The 18,413-nt window shown below is 43.2% G+C and overlaps 1 protein-coding gene across 2 annotated transcripts; it reads right to left on the reverse strand.

Moving 5' to 3' along the window:
- Positions 1–817: 817 nt before the first annotated feature.
- On the reverse strand, positions 818–17,491 carry LOC110535944 (coiled-coil domain-containing protein 92). Of its 2 annotated transcripts, none has more exons than XM_021621340.3 (4): positions 17,307–17,491; positions 13,617–13,790; positions 12,694–12,735; positions 818–2,388 (listed from the first exon to the last, which is right to left on the reverse strand). In XM_021621340.3, the coding sequence occupies exons 2-4, from the start codon at positions 13,750–13,752 to the stop codon at positions 1,598–1,600; spliced, it is 969 nt and encodes a 322-aa protein (XP_021477015.1). In that variant the 5' UTR covers positions 13,753–13,790; positions 17,307–17,491; the 3' UTR covers positions 818–1,597. The 2 variants fall into 2 exon arrangements, with proteins under 2 accessions (XP_021477015.1, XP_090046604.1); XM_090190478.1 differs by lacking the exon at positions 17,307–17,491 and adding an exon at positions 15,303–15,852.
- Between the last annotated feature and the right edge of the window lie 922 nt (positions 17,492–18,413).

Here is an 18,413-nt window from a genome sequence, read left to right on the forward strand (position 1 = left end):
TGCAAATCTATGACTCACGGGCGCAATCTCCCACCGAAGAAACCAACGTCATGGTTCCCTTTTGGGCGAGTGATTTAGAAGTAACAGGCAAGGCTACATCACGAGACTTTGAGTGCAACTAATGTCAGCTACATTCACCCCTCTTTGACCTCCTCTCCCACGAAAGAAGATCCCACCGTTGGATGCCATTCACAGCCGGGATCTGAAACCGGATCTTCCACAGAAGAAACCAATGTCTTAACAGTTAGCCCAATAGGTAATTCCCTTTTGGGCGGAGGGAGACACTGATTTTGAAGTCGCATGAAGGGCTACCTCATCATGAGACCGTGACCTTGTCTCATGTCAACTACACACAGGTGGGATCTGAACCGGATCTGAACCTGTCTCTTGGAAAACCAAGCTCATGGGCAGAGTGTGACACAGATGTAAAGTAGTAAGCAGGGCTGCCCATGTCTATGGCAAACCTGATGAGTGTTTGTGGAAACTAGTTGTTTTCATTTAGTTGTTTTCACACATTACTACCAATAATAGACCAAATCTATATGAATGATCAAATACCTACTTTAGATTACTTGTGCTATCATAATAACAGCATGACAGTGTGAAAATGTTGGTATTCTTTTGTCCACACCCAGTGTTTCAATAGTTGCAAAAAACACAGCTATTAATGACCTATTTCTCATCCTATGTCCACTGGCAGCCTGAAACGTCAAGCAGTTTCCGCTTCAGATTCTTCCAAAGTTCTGCTTCCAGGCTTCGCTGACATGGTGAAAGCCTGTGACAGAGGTTCGATTCTTCCCAACACACACCACGTTAGTAACAAAAAAAGACTGCTTTATTATATTGTCATATACATAGTATTCAAGGACGAGTAAGTGTGACGTGAGAAGCATGACAATAAGTGATTATGCCACTTTTCGATACTTGAGATGTATTTTTCTATATTAAAAGTAAAACAAACCATAAATAAAAAATCCATCACATATTTACAGAGATCACGGACACATAGGTCAGACAGTTCTGTGTAGATAATGTCTTGACATAAACCAATTCATTTGTGTGATAACTAGACAATTACCAATTCATTTGTGTGATTTTGTTTCTGTTAATGTATTAACATCCCAAGATGAGAAACATTCAGGGAGTATTCGTTTAATAAGTTAACTTCTATAACATGTAAGTAGCTGCAGACTTCATATAGCTTGTTTATCTGTCTGGAGAGTATTGCTGACCCGATGAAGTATGGATAACTTAACTGTAGTATTAACTATGACGATGTGTATTGGATTCACCAGGTAAGCAGGCAATAATGCAGATGTTTGGCGGAGAAGTTTATGTGCACGATGTAAGATGGAGTGAGATGAGAGACCATGCAAAAAGGACAGGATGTTTAAGTCACATGGGTTTCAAAGCAAAACATTTGGCATGCTTACAGTAGTCCGTGTCTACATATTAAAAATGTTTTTTTGAAGTGAAGAAAGTGACATTTTTCTTTTTTTGTCTGTATCCCATTTGACTTTCTTTTGCTCGTTGCAGAATTGCATAAAAAGCAGCTGATTATACAGTAGGTGATGCTCCTTCTCGCTCTTGTCGTGTGTTAAACTGTTCTGTCCGCCCCGGATCGCTTCCTCACCACCTTGTCCCCATTGACCTGATCCACAGCCAGCATCTCCACCTCTGGCTGAGACGGCGCTAGTGGAGGGGTGCTGTGGTGGATGCGGTGTGCCACGCCCACGTGTGCCCGGTGCTGACGGTCCCGTGCCAGGCTGTGGCGGGGGCTGGACGAGCGATCACAGGCGATGGGGGGGATGACGGCAGGCCGGTCTCGTACCATCTGTAGATCAGGCGTGTCTCGAGCTGCCTGCAGAAATGGGGTGGGGTCGGGCATGGCGTCCACCGCCTCCCGTAGGACCTTCCTCCTCCCGTCAGAACCCAGCCGGTACAGCTCGGTTAACTCAGAGTGCAGCGGCTGAGACAGGCTCTTCTTCATGCGGCGTAGAGGGGTCTCAGGGCCAGACTGACGGTCCTTGGCTTTGGGAGGGGTGGGCTTGTAGGAGCTCACAGGGCTGACGTTGGGGCTGGCCTCAGAGGAGCTGCCTGCCAGGAGCTTTTTCTTGGTGGCGTGGAGCTGAGAGGTGAGGTAGGCAATGGTGCTGGCTCTCTGCTCCAGCTCTCCAGACAGGACAGCCAGCTTGTGGCTCTTCATCTTCAGCTCCTCCAGGTACTTCTTCTCCCTTTCCTTGATGGTGTTCTCTAGGACAGAGATCATGGCATTCTTCTGCTCCAGGTCCCTCAGCAGCTCAGTATTCTCATCCTCCTTCACTTTCAGCTGAGCCTCAAGCTCCTCACACTTACTGTGTAGCTCCCTGCAGCGTGCCTCACTGCTGTCTGCACACACACAAACAAATCACACTGTTAGACCTCTATATGAAGACAAAACATGCACATTCACACAACCATCAGAAATCTACACCCTGTTGCAACACACAAAATAGTCGCACATAGCCTGCTTTATTTGGATCCACAATAAAACATTGTCCATTCCTCTCAAAATATTCCATCAGGAGTACAAACAAGGCTGTTTTGCTATTTGTCTGGTAGGGCTGCCATCTGCAGTTAACATACTGTAGGCTTGTGTACAGATATAGGATCTTAATTTGATCACCCTGTTGTTGCAGGAAATTTCCTGCACAGCAGGAAATGCAAACTTGTAGTGTATTCAAGGTTAAAACATGCTTCTAAAGAAAGTAATGTCATCTTAAAAATGTCAGACTTGATTTGCCTCAACTAAAAATGTCGCAACCCCTATATAAATGTCCAGACAATAATTCACATTTCCTGTTACTGCAGGATTATTTTCCTGCTGTGAGAAACTGGTCAAATTAACATCCTACATATATATGTACAGTGGGGAGAACAAGTATTTCATACACTGCCGATTTTGCAGGTTTTACTACTTACAAAGCATGTAGAGGTCTGTCATTTTTATCATAGGTACACAAAAATTGTACAATTCCTGCTTGAAAATTTGCTCTTTGCTAAGAAGCTATTTCTGGTTCTTTTTTACCATTTTAATTTAAAGGTAAGGTAAATAACTGTTACCCCGAAATTATATTAAGATAAAAACTGCTGCATTGGGCCTAACGCACACACACACACACTGCAAATTCCAAATATAGGCTACACATACTGTGTATCCAACCCTCCACACGCACACACACACACACACACACGCACACACACACACACACACACACCTTGCGCATAGGTTCTTTTAATAACAGCATTTTAATTTGTTTATGTTACTGTAGGCTGTAAAAACAAACAACATCAATATTCAAGTGTCCAACAGATTTTATTCATGGAGTGCTGGAAAGTGTACGCTGGGAGTCGGGAAGGAAGTACAGGGAGTGAATAATTTAATAAATAAAATAAACATGAACAAAACAAGAAACACGAGCAGCGTGCAGGAGTGACAGTTATAGGGAAGGTAATCAAGCAGGTGATTGAGTCTGATTAGGCGCTGATGCGCGTAACGATGGTGACAGGTGTGCATAAAAATAATCAGCCTAATAATAATAATCAACGAACTCGAGCGCTGGAGAGGGACGTGCCTTTGTTACAACTATGACATAGAAAGCATGTGTTAGAAAGCGGTAACAGCTTCTGTCTATAATGACAAAAAAAATAAAAAATACCCCACTCACCAAGACATACGGTGAAATGATGAAAACATCAGTAAACTAAACATCATTATAAGCGCAAAGTGTGCTTGATAAATAGTGAACATCAGGACAGAAGCAACAGATGTAAATAATTGTCAATTATTGTCAGCTTGTGCTGACATGGTGTACGTTGCAGATGTTGTTTTTGCTTCTGATGTAGGGCCTTCTCTCTCAGTGAGGACATTTTGTGCTGATAATCGGCCAGGCTTGTTTTGTAGCCACGCTAATGCAGCAAGTAGATCCATTCGTCTTGGTCTTCTTGCCATTGTATATTACGCATACTGTGCACTCTAAGTAGGACAGAGTAGATTGATAAGACTGCTTGGACTGATATAGGATACATACCATTTTGAGATTATAATTAGAATAGATCCATACAATAGAATGGCCCACCCTGTTCTTCATTCACAATTGGTGATTACATTATTTTTTTAATGTTTTATTTATTTCACCTTTATTTAACCAGGTAGGCAAGTTGAGAGTTCCCATTTACAACTGTGACCTGGCCAAGATAAAGCAAAGCAGCGCAACACAAACAACAACACAGAGTTACACATGGAATTAACAAACACACAGTCAACAATAAAATAGAAAAAGTCTATATACAGTGTGTCCAAATGAGGGAGGATAAGGGAGGTAAGGCAATAAATAGGCCATAGTGGCGAAAAAATTACAATATAGCAATTACACCCTGGAGTGATAGATGTGCAGAAGATGAGTGTGCAAGTAGAGATACTGGGGTACAAAGGTGCAAAATAAATAAAAGGATGAGGTAGTTGGATGGGCTATTTACAGATGGGCAATGTACAGGTGCAGTGATCTGTGAGCTGCTCTAACTGCTGGTGCTTAAAGTTAGCGAGGGTGTTTTGAGTCTCCAACTTCAGTGATTTTTGCAGTTCGTTCCAGTCATTGGCAGCAGAGAACTGGAAGGAAAGGCGGCCAAACGAGGAATTGGCTTTGGGGGTGACCAGTAAAATATACCTGCTGGAGCGCGTGCTACGGGTGGGTGCTGCTATGGTGACCAGTGAGCTGAAATAAGGCGGGGCTTTACCTAGAAAATACTTATCGATGACCTGGAGCCAGTGGGTTTGGTGACGAATATGAAGTGAGGGCCAAACATCGAGAGCATGCAGGTGGTAGTAGTGGGTAGTATATGGGGCTTAGGTGACAAAACGGACGGCACTGTGATAGACTGCATCCAGTTTGCTGAGTAGAGTGTTGGAGGCTATTTTGTAAATGACATTGCCAAAGTCAAGGATCGGTAGGAGAGTCAGTTTTACGAGGGTATGTTTGGCATCATGAGTGAAGGATGCTTTGTTGCGAAATAGGGAGCCGATTCTAGATTTAATTTTGGATTGGAGATGCTTAATGTGAGTCTGGAAGGAGAGTTTACAGTCTAACCAGACACCTAGGTATTTGTAGTTGTCCACATATTCTAAGTCAGAACCGTCCAGAGTAGTGATGCTGGACGGGTGGGCAGGTGTGGGCAGCGATCGGTTGAAGAGCATGCACTTAGTTTTACTTGCGTTTAAGAGCAGTTGGAGGCCACGGAAGGAGAGTTGTATGGTATTGAAGCTCATCTGGAGGTTAGTTAACACAGTGTCCAAAGAAGGGCCAGAAGAATACAGAATTGTGTCGTCTGCGTAGAGGTGGATCAGAGAATCACCAGCAGCAAGAGCGACATCATTGATGTATACAGTGATGTATACAGAGAAAAGAGTCGGCCCGAGGATTGAACCCTGTGGCACTGCCATAGAGACTGCCTGAGGTCCGGACAACAGTCGAAAACCTTGGCCAGGTCGATGAATACAGCTGCACAGTATTGTCTCTTATCGATGGCGGTTATGATATCGTTTAGGACCTTGAGCGTGGCTGAGGTGCACCCATGACCAGCTCGGAAACCAGATTGCATAGCGGAGAAGGTACAGTGGGAATCGAAATGGTCGGTGATCTGTTTGTTAACTTGGCTTTCGAAGACCTTTCGATGAAAGGCAAGGTAGGATAGATATGGGTCTGTAGCAGTTTGGGTCTAGAGTGTCTCCCCCTTTGAAGAGGGGGATGACCGCAGCAGCTTTCCAATCTTTGGGGATCTCAGACGATACAAAAGAGAGGTTGACCAGGCTAGTAATAGGGGTTGCAACAATTTCAGCAGATAATTTTAGAAAGAGAGGGTCCAGATTGTCTAGCCTGGCTGATTTGCAGGGGTCATTATTTTGCAGCTCTTTCAGAACATCAGCTGTTTGGATTTGGGTGAAGGAGAAATGGGGAGGCTTGGGCAAATTGCTGTGGGGGGTGCAGGTCTGTTGACCTGGGTAGGGGTAGCCAGGTGGAAAGCATGGCCAGCCGTAGAGAAATGCTTATTGAAATTCTCAATTATCGTGGATTTATCAGTGGTGACAATGTTTCCTAGCCTGCAGTGGGCAGCTGGGAGGAGGTGCTCTTATTCTCCATGAACTTTACAGTGTCCCAGAACGTTTTGGAGTTTGTGCTACAGGATGCACATTTCTGTTTGAAAAAGCTAGCATTTGCTTTCTTAACTGCCTGTGTATATTGGTTCCTAACTTCCCTGAAAAGTTGCATATCGCAGGGGTTATTCAATGCTAATGCAGTACACCACAGGATGTTTTTGTGCTGGTCAAGGGGGCAGAGGGCAGTCAATATCCTTACAGGATACCAGGGCCAGGTTGATTAGAAAGGCCTGCTCACTGAAGTGTTTTAGGGAGCATTTGACAGTGTTGAGGGGTGGTCGTTTGACCGCAGACCCATTATGGACGCAGGCAATGAGGCAGTGATAGCTGAGATCCTGGTTGAAGACAGCAGAGGTGTATTTGGAGGGCAGGTTGGTTAGGATGATATCTATGAGGGTGCCCTTGTTTATGGATTTGGGTTTGTACCTGGTAGGTTCATTGATAATTTGTGTGAGATTGAGGGCATCAAGCTTAGATTGTAGGATGGCCGGGGTGTTAAGCATGTCCCAGTTTAGGTCACCTAACAGCACGAGCTCTGAAGATAGATGGAGGGTAATCAATTCACATATGGTGTCCAGGGCACAGCTGAGACTTGTTGAGAGTTGTTTCTGAGACTTGTTTCTGGAAAGGTAGATTTTTAAAAGTAGAAGCTGAAATTGTTTGGGCTCAGACCTGGATAGTAAGACAGAACTCTGCAGGCTAACTCCACCCCCTTTGGCAGTTCTATCTTGTCGGAAAATTTTATAGTTAGGGATGGACATTTTTGGTGGTCTTCCTAAGCCAGGATTCAGACATGGCTAGGACATCCGGGTTGGCAGAGTATGCTAAAGCAGTGAATAAAACAAACTTAGGGAGGAGGCTTATAATGTTAACATGCATGAAACCAAGGCTTTTACGGTTACAGAAGTCAACAAATGAGAGCGCCTGGGGAATGGGAATGGAGCTAGACACTGCCGTGCCTGGATTAACCTCTACATCACCAAAGGAACAGAAGAGGAGTAGGATAAGGATACGGCTAAAGGCTATAAGAACTGGTCGTCTAGTACGTTCGGAACAGAGAGTAAAAGGAGCAGGTTTATGGGCACAGTAGAATAGATTCAAGGCGTAATGTACAGACAAAGGTATGGTAGGATGTGAATACAGTGGAGGTAAACCTAGGCATTGAGTGACGATGAGAGAGATATTGTCTATAGAAACATCATTTAAACCAGGTGAGGTCACCACATGTGTGGGAGGTGGAACTAAAGGGTTAGCTAAGGTGTATTGAGCAGGGGTAGAGGCTCTATGGTGAAATACGGCAATAATCACTAACCAAAACAGCAATGGACAAGGCATATTGACATTAGGGAGAGGCATGCGTAGCCGAGTGATCATAGGGGTCCAGTGAATAGCTCGGCGGGCTGGAGACACGTCGATTCAGACAGCTAGTGGGCCGGGGCTAGCAAGCTAGCAGAAGGGCCTTAGAGGGACGTCGCAACGGAAGAAGTCTGTTGTGGCCCCCTCGTGCTGTTACGTCGGCAGACTAGTCGTGATGGATCAGCAGGGCTCCGAGTGGTAAAAGGTTCTAAAATAGGTATTGTGACCAAAGAAGTTGTCCGATATGCTCTAGACAGCTAGCGGGCCGCGGCTAGCAGATGGGCATTCAGGTGGCGTCGTAACGGAGGAGCCAGATGAAAAACCCCCTCGGGCAGATTATGTCGGTAGTCCAGTCGTGATGGAATCGGAGGGGCTCCGTGTCGGCAATAAAAGGGGTCCAGGCCAATTGTCAAAATAGGTATTGTAGCCCAAGGAGTGGCTGATGGACCTCTTCAGGTAGCCGGGAGATGGGCCTAGCAAAGGCTAGCTCCAGGCTAATTGGTTCTTGCTTCGGGACAGAGATGTTAGCCAGGAGTGGCCACTCGGAATAGTAGCTAGCTAGCTGCGATGATCCAGGTGAAAAGGTTCAGAGCTTGCGGTAGGAATCCGGAGATATGGAGAAAAATAAGTTTGATTTGCTCGAGCTGTGCAGACTGGCAAGCGTTGTCCGGGCTAAAGGTTAGCTGATGACCACTAGCAGTGGCTAGCTGACTACTAGCTAGTAGCTAGTTAGCTGGCTAGCTTCTGTTGGGGGTTCCGGTTCAAAAGTAAAGAAAATAGCAGATCCACACCACATTGGGTGAGGCAGATTGCAGGAGAGTATGTTGATGTTGAGGTTAAGAAAAAAAATAGATAAAATAAATGAATAAATAAATATATATATATATATATATATATATATATATATATATATGCAAAGAAAAAAAACAAATATATATATATATAAGTAAAGAAAATAGCAGATCCACACCACACTCGACAAGACGAGGACAAAGATGTCTGACTGCAGCGTACGCTTCCCCTCGCTCATCAAATCACCCATTCTCCCCCAGCATACTTCACTTAATTTATTTATTCTGTTCTTATGTGTGAAATTAATTTGGGCATAGTTTAGGTTCAGTTGAGACAATTATCTGTGTGATTATGAACTGGGCAGAGCACCTTCAACAGTCGAGAGAAGGAGGGGAGCAAGCCCTACTGTCGGGAGAAGGAGGGGAGCAAGCCCTACTGTCGGGAGAAGGAGGGGAGCAGGCCCTACTGTCGGGAGAAGGAGGGGAGCAAGCCCTACTGTCAGGAGAAGGAGGGGAGCAAGCCCTACTGTCGGGAGAAGGAGGCGCAATGGGGGAATACCATTTAAAAATGGTTATAACTCCAGTTCTGTTTGTGAATTTAAGATTCTAACAACGACCGTGTGTTACAGTTCATTTGGAAAGTATTCAGACCCCTTCACCTTTTCCACATTTTGTTACGTTACAGCATTATACTAAAATGCATTAAATAAATACAAAATCCTCATCAATCTACACACAATACCACATAATGACAAATCAAAAACAGGTTTTTGGAAATGTTTGCAAAAAAAACAAAAAGAGAATTACCTTATTTACTTAAGTATTTAGACTCTGCTATGATACTCGAAATTGAGCTCCGGTGCATCCTGTTTCCATTTCTCATCCTTGAGATGTTTGTATTACTTTGGAGACCACCTGTGTTAAACCCAACTAATTGTGAGGCGAAAGAAACGCACACCTATTTAGGCGAGGTGCTGGCTAGCGGAGTGGAACACTTTTTAAAAAATAAAGGAGAGCAACACACTCTAGGAGCTCAGATGCAAAAATGTTATGTCCCAACTAATTGGACATGATTTGGAAAGGCACACACCTGTCTATATAAGGTCCCACAGTTGCCAGTGCATGTCAGAGCAAAAACCAAGCCATGAGGTCGAAGGAATTGTCCGTAGAGCTCCAAGACAGGATTGTGTCAAGGCAGAGATCTGGGGAAGGGTACGAATACATTTCCGCAGCATTGAAGGTCCCCAAGAACACAGTGGCCTCCATCATTCTTAAATGGAAGAAGTTATGAACAGCCAAGACTCTTCCTAGAACTGGCGGCCGGCCAAACTGAGCAATCGGGGCAGAAGGGCCTTGGTAAGGGAGGTGACCAAGAACCCGATGGTCACTCTGACAGAGCTCCAGAGTTCCTCTGTGTAGACGGGAGAACTTTCCAGAAGGAGAACCATCTCTGCAGCACTCCACCAATCAGGCCTTTATGGTAGAGTGGCCAGACGGAAGCCACTCCTCAGTAAAAGACAGCCCGCTTAGAGTTTTCCAAAAGGCACCTAAAGGACTCTCAGACCATGAGAAACGTGGCACTATCCCTACAGTGACGCTTGGTTGTGGAAGCATCATGCTGTGGGGATGTTTTTCCATCGGCAGAGACTGGGAGACTAGTCAGGATGGAGGGAAAGATGAACGTAGCAAAATACAGCGAGATCCTTGATGAAAATCTACTCTAGAGCGATCAGGACCTCAGATTGGGGAAAATGTTCACCTTCCAACAGGACAACGACCCTAAGCACACAGCTAAGACAATGCAGGAGTGGCTTCAGGAAAAGTCTCTAAATGTCCTTGAGTGGCCCAGCCAGAGCCTGGACTTGAACCCAATCTAATATCTCTGAAGAGACCTGAAAATAGCAGCGCAACAACGCCCCCCCCCATCCAACCTGACAGAGCTTGAGAGTATCTACAGAGAAGAATGGGAGAAACTCCCCAAATACAGGTGTGCCAAACTTGTAGCGTCATACCCAAGAAGACTCAAGGCTGTAATCGCTGCCAAAGGTGCATCAACAAAGTACTGAGTAAAGATTCTGAATACTTATGTCAATGTGATATTTAAGTTTTTTATTTTGTATAAATTAGCAAAAAATTCTAAAGACCTGTTTTCGCTCTGTCATTATGGGGTATTGTCTGTAGATTGATGAGGGGGAAAAAACTACTTAATCAATTTTAGAATAAGGCTGTGACGCAACAAAATGTGGAAAAAGTCAATAGGTCAGAATACTTCCCGATGCCCTGTATCTCGGAAATGTCAAGGACGGAAAGGGGCATGACTTTAAAAATGGCAGAGTAATACAAAAATGACATTCACGAGCAGTCCAAATGACTGTTTTAGTGCTTCTAGAGTAAGTATATCCACTGACCATGGACTGAGTCTGTCAGCTGATGTGAGTGATGGTCTACAGAGACTCATCTGCGGTGGGCAGAGAGAGAGAGAGAGAGAGAGAGAGAGAGAGAGAAGAGCTCCTGTCTCAAATTACAGATCTGGTCGATAGCAAGGTCACAGCACTGCTCTGACCTTCATCATTGCTCTTCATCCTCCCCTTACCACATCAACACAGCTCCTACCTCACCCCACCCCACCCCATTAGCATTGATCAGACACACATTCACAAGCAGCTACTGTACAGATATAGCCTAGCTATTCCCTCTCTGTATCAGATAGATAGGCCTATATCATACTGTAGAGCCCACATAATGATGTCTACCCAATACAACCCATCTACAACGAATACTAGAGTAGACGTCTATTTTCTATACTGGGCAGTCTGGTATATTTCCTATCAGCTTAATGGGCGGGGGGGGGGGGGGGGTCATGATTGGTGTTTCTTTACCAGCCGAGAGAGGGGATGTCGTCTTTGTTTTGAGCCACTGAGCCCTGCTTGCTGCACTAAGTAGGTCGCAGACACATCATCTAATTTCTTGCACTGAAATCTGCGTGTTCTCCCACACTAACCTGCTACTGTCTCTGAAAATAGCCCCCACAGTACTGCGCTGCCTGCACTGCACAGAGCCCCTTTACAGGATTCACAAGGTAACATTAAGTGAGATATGTTACCTGTCGTACAACCTACCGTTATTCTGTAACAGTGAACTGACTGATTTCCCATTCAATAATTCAAAAGCACAAAAGACATCAAAGAGCAAGCCTGATTTCAGAACCATGATTTGTTTAGCTTTTTTATCATTATTTTTTGCTTGGGTCCATGGCTAGAGATGCTACAAAGTGTGAGTATCAGCTCACTGTTCTCTGGCAAGTATATAAAGCTATTTCAGGTATTTATTCAAGACTGTAATGATGTCCTGAAAGATGAGGGTGGGAGGGCCTTGACTTCTGCCCATTGTTAATAGTATTTCTGTAGTACTGACCGTATACAGGATATCTATCATCACTTCATCATTGATTGCTATATTTTCTACCTATTGCACAGATCCCCTGTGATTCATGTTCAATTCCTATGAGTCTGTCTACTACGTGGTCAAATCCCAGAGTTGGACCTCTGTGTGGTTCTACTGTATGCTCATTGTCAGTTCTCCTGTGTATATAATTTAGACTTCTGTTTGACTCTGTGACATGTCCATGGTAACGTGGGAGAGGGGGCTGTGCTATGAGCTTGACGGTGAGCTGACAGTGAAAGGAGGACAGTGCCCTGAACAGCAGGGGGTCTCAGCCGCAGAGCACCGCTTCCTGGGTGGGAGAGTGTTACCAGGATACAGCACAAGCCTTCTGCTCTCTCCCATTCCCAGGGCTAAGACATACAGAGGCCTCTGTTCTGCTGCAGAAAGTCTAATTTATAGCTTTGCAGGTTTTAGTACCTGGGCTGTTCACAGGCACTGCCACTGTTTTCGAACAGCCAGTGTGAAGCCAAGCAGAGAGCATTTTTTTAGTTCACATAGGCTATATAATATCATGAACAATATACCTGCCAGTACGATAGTTTGCAGAGGCATTGAAAATATATCAATTTCAAGTTTTCCAATCAAAGTGAAATCAGTGTCAAAGAGAATAACTACAAGTGGTAAAACATCAATGGCTACATTCCATGTCTGTCTAACAGTGTACTATACTGCCAGTACTGGCATTACTTACACAATGACAGCAGAGTCAAGTCAAAACAGAGAGAGTTCCCACAGAATTACATCTAGAAAAATTGTGAGAAAATAACTGACTGGATCCCACCCCAGTAAAAAAGTAGTAATCTCTCAATAACTATGGTATTACTATGTAATAATTAAGTATTGAAAATGCCAGGCCAAGTGTGTGTGCCTGGGGTCACGTTATGAAAGGACGCCTGTTAAACATCTTACCTGTTGGATCTGAACTTCTCACTGTCAGCTCATATGTCAAGTCTGTGAAAAGAGAGGAGGATCAAATGTCACCGTCAGACCAGGAAGTGACATCTTCAGTTCTGACAGGAGTGGTGTGGTGGCATAAAGAAGCATGCTATTCAGAGAGCCTGTCTAGCAGCTCTAGTGGAGAGCAGGCTTTTTTCTGGATCAAAATGTGGATTAGATGTTGGGCATGGCTAGGGCAGGTCGCCTACCCTAAACAGGCTATCCTGTTGGCCACAAAGACAACATTTAGCTGTTTTAAAGCAAATTTCCTGAAATTCTACACATTTTGACAAGACTTATGGCTATCTGAGTGACTCAAATATCAAACATATAACAAAATCAATGCATCATTTTGGAGTTTTAGACTCTCCCTGACGGTCTAGATTTTATTTTGGTGTTTGTTAGTTGTCAAATATTGAAAATCAACTTTCTATGACCTTTTCACGATTGTCGATGGAATGTTTTTGGGGACATAACAAAATATATGCTAATAATAGCTAAACAGTTAACTAGAGGGTACAAGATATGTTTTGATTTGGCTACCTAGTTCATCTGTTCTCTATCATATTTTATAGGCCTACCTGTTGCTGTAATGTCCCGACTGTCACTTTCTCCTTAAGCAACGGCAAACTAGTCTCGCACTATGCAAGTGATGTGCGCAAACACAGATGCAATATTGTCATTCCGATTCTGGCTGATATGTTGATTTTTATTTGATGGATACATTTTTATTTTTTTATTTTATTGTTTTCCAAAACTTTTCCAGGCCTGGAAAACACCATTTTCAAATTCCAATACTTTTCCAGGATTTTCATGACTGTACGAACCCTGTGAAGTGTATGTATTTAGGTCTAGTGGCCCTAGTTCAAGTTCAGTTTGAGGTTCAGCATGTTCACCTGTACAGTGCTGTTGTAGTCTGCGGATCTCTGCATGTAGACCTTTCAGTGTCTTGGCATGGTCCTGCTGGAGGAAGAGCAGGTTCTTCTGGGCGCTGTGCAGATTATTCTCTAGGGTACCAGTGGGGGATGCCATGGCAGACGATGCAGTAGAAACACACCAGCTCTAGAGACCTGCAAACATAGATGACAGAGAGACAACATCAAAACAAGAGCCGTACCATCTGGGGTTCAGTGCTTAGCCTAAATGCTCCCCCTTTCACCCATTTGGGATGTGCACCAACTTTACTTTGCCTTTGATTTTTCGTACTTTTGGGGTGAGGATAACTCAATATATAGTGAATAAAAATATATACGCAACATACAAGTTCATAGAAGGAACTCAGTCAATTGAAATATAGTAAATTCATTAGGCCCTAATCTATGGCTCTACATGACTGGGCAGGGGTGCAGCCATGAGTGGGCCTGGGAGGGCATAGGCCCACCCACTGGGAGCCAGGCCACCCACTGGGAGCCAGACCTAGCCAATCAGAATTCGTTTTTCCCTACAAAAGGGCTTTATTTCAGACAGAAATACTCCTCAGAATGCCCCCATCCTCAGAAATTCCCGCAGGTGAAGAAGCCGGATGTGGAGGTCCTAGGCTGGCATGGTTACTCGTGGTCTGTGGTTGTGATGCCGGTTGGACATACTGCCAAATTCTAGAAAATGACGTTGGAGGCGGCATATGGTAGAGAAATTAACATTCAATTCTCTGACAACAGCTATGTTCGACATTCCTGCAGTCAGCATGCCAATTGCAAACTCCCTCAAAACATCTGTAGCATTGTGTTGTGTGCCAAAACTGCACAATATAGAGTAGCCTTTTATTGTACCCAGCACATGGTGCACCTGTGTAATGATCATGCTGATTAATCAGCTTCTTGATATGCCACACCTGTCAGGTGGCTGGATTATCTTGGCAAAGGAGAAATCCCCACTAACACAGATGTAAACAAATTTGGTCACAAAATTTGAGAGAAATAAGCTTTTTGTGCGTATGGAACATTTCAGCGATTTATTTAATGAAACACGGGAAAATCACTTTACATGTTGCGTTTATATATTTGTTCAGTATACTTTAAAAATGACTCAAACCAAATCGGAACTATGTAGGAATTATAATGAACCGAGTACATTTATACAGTGTCTTGGTCACTACTCAGTCAATACCCTTTTTTATACTGATTGAATTCGCAATGCAGCCTAATTCTATATTTCTTGCAAGGAGAGAAGGGTCACATAGGCTAATACCTTTTTGCTTACTCTAATTGGCTTACGCACACTGATGTCGAACTATTGATTTTATCATCAGATAGAGAGCAGTCTACGTCTCTAAAGAAGACACCTCAGGGGGAAACAAGTCATCTGCATTTTTGTTGGGTTTCTTGGGCCCTTTACCAGCATGTTGCTTAAAATAAACATCAACACTTTAATGAGACAAGACCCTGGATTAAAAAGACCTCAAATGAATACCAATCCAAATACCATATAAGAGAACACACATTTCAGAACACACGTTATGGATTTGATTAAATGAATAGGTTAACAGGCCAATGGGTATATCATAGGCTGAATAGGTCATTATCAACAGGTCATCCAAAAAAAACTAGGCTACAAGGAACAAAAAAACTCTGGCAGGAACTTACTCCTCCATTTCAGTGCACAAAGCGTGAGGAGGAGGCTAAGAACAGAATGCTTTCAGAGATCCTGAGAAGATTAGTAAACGTCACAGTGATACAGGGTGCGGCATGATGCAGCCAGTCTCCAGCAGCAGGCAGGGTCCGCTCGTCTCCCGTCCCTTCCTCCCTCCTTGGACGTCCTTGCATCCAGTGTTCAGCCAGAGACAGCGCCCAGAGGTGAGGTAAGAGACCATCACTCAGTCAGAGCAGAGCAGCCGTCCCATTGTCTCCACCCTCTCCCAGACAACACTACTGGGCCGGGAGTAGAGAGCACATTGATTTTCCCCTCTGAGTGCAGAGAGAGCCTTCCACTGCATACATTAGCAAGCAAGCTTCAATAACACATCTCATAGCTTCTCCCTCTTAAATCATCGGCTTACTAACATTAATAAATTGTGTCACCTCTGATGGCTCTCAAAGCTTGCTCTACAGCGATAGGAGATTTATGTCAAATTCTCTCATTGTGTACAGAAGCAAAGGACACCAGTTGACCTCCAACACAGCCGAGTAATCACAGAGAGAGAGAGAGAGAGAGAGAGAGACGCGTCATAAAGGGTGCACTCAGAGATAATCTATAATAAATGAGTAATCCTGAGTCCTTCCTGTAAACCCTGGATGGCACACACTCTCACACAGCACAACCCATTCCTAGCATCAGGCTTGGTTCTTGAGAGCTCAGCTGATGTCATAGCACAGTGACAACATTAGATTACGATACTTTTCTAATGATATCACATTGTAATGACATCACCAACAAACAACCCTCCACCCTCTTTCTCCATTTGTAGTGATTTGATATACTCAGTTATCCTAAATTAATGTTGCTTTTGGAGAGAAAATTGAATATCCAACTCCCCTCTCTCCAATGAACTGCAGAAGCAAGACAAACTAGCTACCATACTTCGCTAAACAGATATTAACGCTACAGACACACCCCCTGTGATAAAAGGTTGGTCGAAGTCTCACACACTTAAGACTGAGAAAATCCCTTTCAATTCACCTAACCGAGCTAAGTGCTGCCTCAAATTAGTATGCTGAAAATATCATGAAATCACCTTATGGAGGGTGGGTGTTGAGCAAATATCTTTGTCTCATGGATACTTTGTTCCAGTTCATATAACTAACTTTCCATGTGCTTTGGAATAATCAATTGAGATATTAAGGCCGCATTGCTCTACTAGAAAATGTGCAGAATTAAAATGTATCCACTTGTCTCCATAACAGCAAGGTAGCCAGTTGGGTTTGGAGCAATAATTATTATTCATTAGAATTATTCCTCCGAATGGAAAAGCAAGTCAAACTGACCTCATGCAAGGACAAAATTAAAGTAGTTTTATATTGGTTTCAGCACCTGCATTGCGGACAGCACCCGGACTTTCACAGGCACGCGTCTGACTATCACTTTCCAATCAAAAATCTATTTGACAACAATGTTAGCTAGGCATCTAGCTACATTAGCTAATTGTTTCATTTGATGTTAACTGTAATTCAGACGTAGGATGATCAGTCCATAACAATTGGTTAAGGCCGCCCTGTTTGTAAACAACATCGTCTTATTGCACTCCAAATCCAAATAGCTGAACTGGTAATATCTAGTACACCTACTAGTTAGTAAATACGATTGTCATTTTGTGTAGCCAACCAACCATCAAGTCAGCTAGTTAACGTTAGTAGCTATATTCTTGATATCCAGTCCCACATGGCATGTCACAATTAGCTAGCCAACCAAACTGTTAGCTAACGTTAACGTTAGCAACGAGTGCAGAAGCTAGCGCTACCCAAGAAGCTGTTGTTATGTTCATTTTAGCAATACATCATTGACAATGCTATGCTCATGTGGCTAGCTTGCTGCTAGCTAGAGAATGTTAACAAAACCAGACTCTGCGAGAGACAGATGCAATCGATGAGGGGTCCTGCTGTTACCAATGTGGAAAACGGTTTATAAATGTAATAACATATCGTGATACCTACCTTCAACAATATTACAATATCGTCTGATATTCTCTAATATATAAATTGTTGCCGTAATTGCTACAGTGGCTAAATCCGTTCTGTCATGTCAGGCATTGTCGATGCTGCTGGTCAAACGCTCCTGTTGTCTGCAGTAATAGAGAGGACTATGTCTGTCAGTTCTCTCGCTCATCTCCCTGAACTACAACAAAATAAGGCGATGCATCATGGGATACTACTAAAAGTAGTAACAATGTTCAATAAATGGTCGTTTGTTTTATTACTTATAACTTGACACTCAGAAATAGATGCATAAACAAATCAAAGGAAATGTGATTTTAGTAAACATAAAATTGTTAAACTCAGACTTTTTCAGCCTGGGGCCTAAATTAGAAATTCTGTGTTTTCCTGGGACATAAACTTATGAAAATATGCAACTATAAGCAAATATTGGCACATTTCATTGCCCTTATGCCTAAAACAAATGCAATATAGACAAAAACAAATAACAATGAAATGAAATATAAATAGCTAATCATGTTTATTTCCCCCTATTAAAAACACTCTGACATATCTGTCTAGGTTGGAACTGTTGCTGTTAAAATACAATAAATAATTTTCACTCTGAACTGGAATAAGCGTATTAATCAAATCACACAGGTTGAAGTTTTTACCAAGCATGTCTATTCTGGGCTCAGTTTTTGACAGTGCAACATAGAGGTCATGCTCAGCATTGAGTCTGTTTCTGTACTTGTTTTTTAAGTATGCCAAAGTTGACAACCATGTCTTGTATGTGGTGCCAAACTGGATAAGAACATACTTTCTCAGTCCTGCTGTAGATGAGCAACCCAGAACTGTGTGAGTGTGTTTGCCTCTAAAAACACATTGCTTCAATCAGTTTATTCCAGTTCAGAATACAAATTTTGACTTGTATTTTAACAGCACAGTTCCAATCTAGACTCGTTTTCAACATAATTTCTACAGTAAGATGTACGGTAGGCCCGATCAAGGCAGGGAGGTGGGGAGTGAGTGTCAGCATGGGCTCCTGCAAAAATATAGAATTAGATTTGGATAAATGTAGATAAACTTACATTTCTTTGCAATATACTAACCTCAACATCAAAACTG

This window comes from Oncorhynchus mykiss, chromosome 11 (genome assembly GCF_057628025.1).
Source record: "Oncorhynchus mykiss isolate SJ-2025 chromosome 11, ASM5762802v1, whole genome shotgun sequence".
Taxonomy (NCBI): domain Eukaryota; kingdom Metazoa; phylum Chordata; class Actinopteri; order Salmoniformes; family Salmonidae; genus Oncorhynchus; species Oncorhynchus mykiss.

Bases quoted from the DNA above. Each gene is read 5' to 3' on its own strand.
- LOC110535944 (XM_021621340.3), bottom strand. From the start codon at position 13,752: ATGGCATCCCCCACTGGTACCCTAGAGAATAATCTGCACAGCGCCCAG. The intron at 12,736-13,616 runs GTGAACATGCTG...CTCTTTTCACAG, and splicing joins ACTACAACAGCACTGTACAG to ACTTGACATATGAGCTGACA. The intron at 2,389-12,693 runs GTAAGATGTTTA...GTGTGTGTGCAG, and splicing joins GAGAAGTTCAGATCCAACAG to ACAGCAGTGAGGCACGCTGC.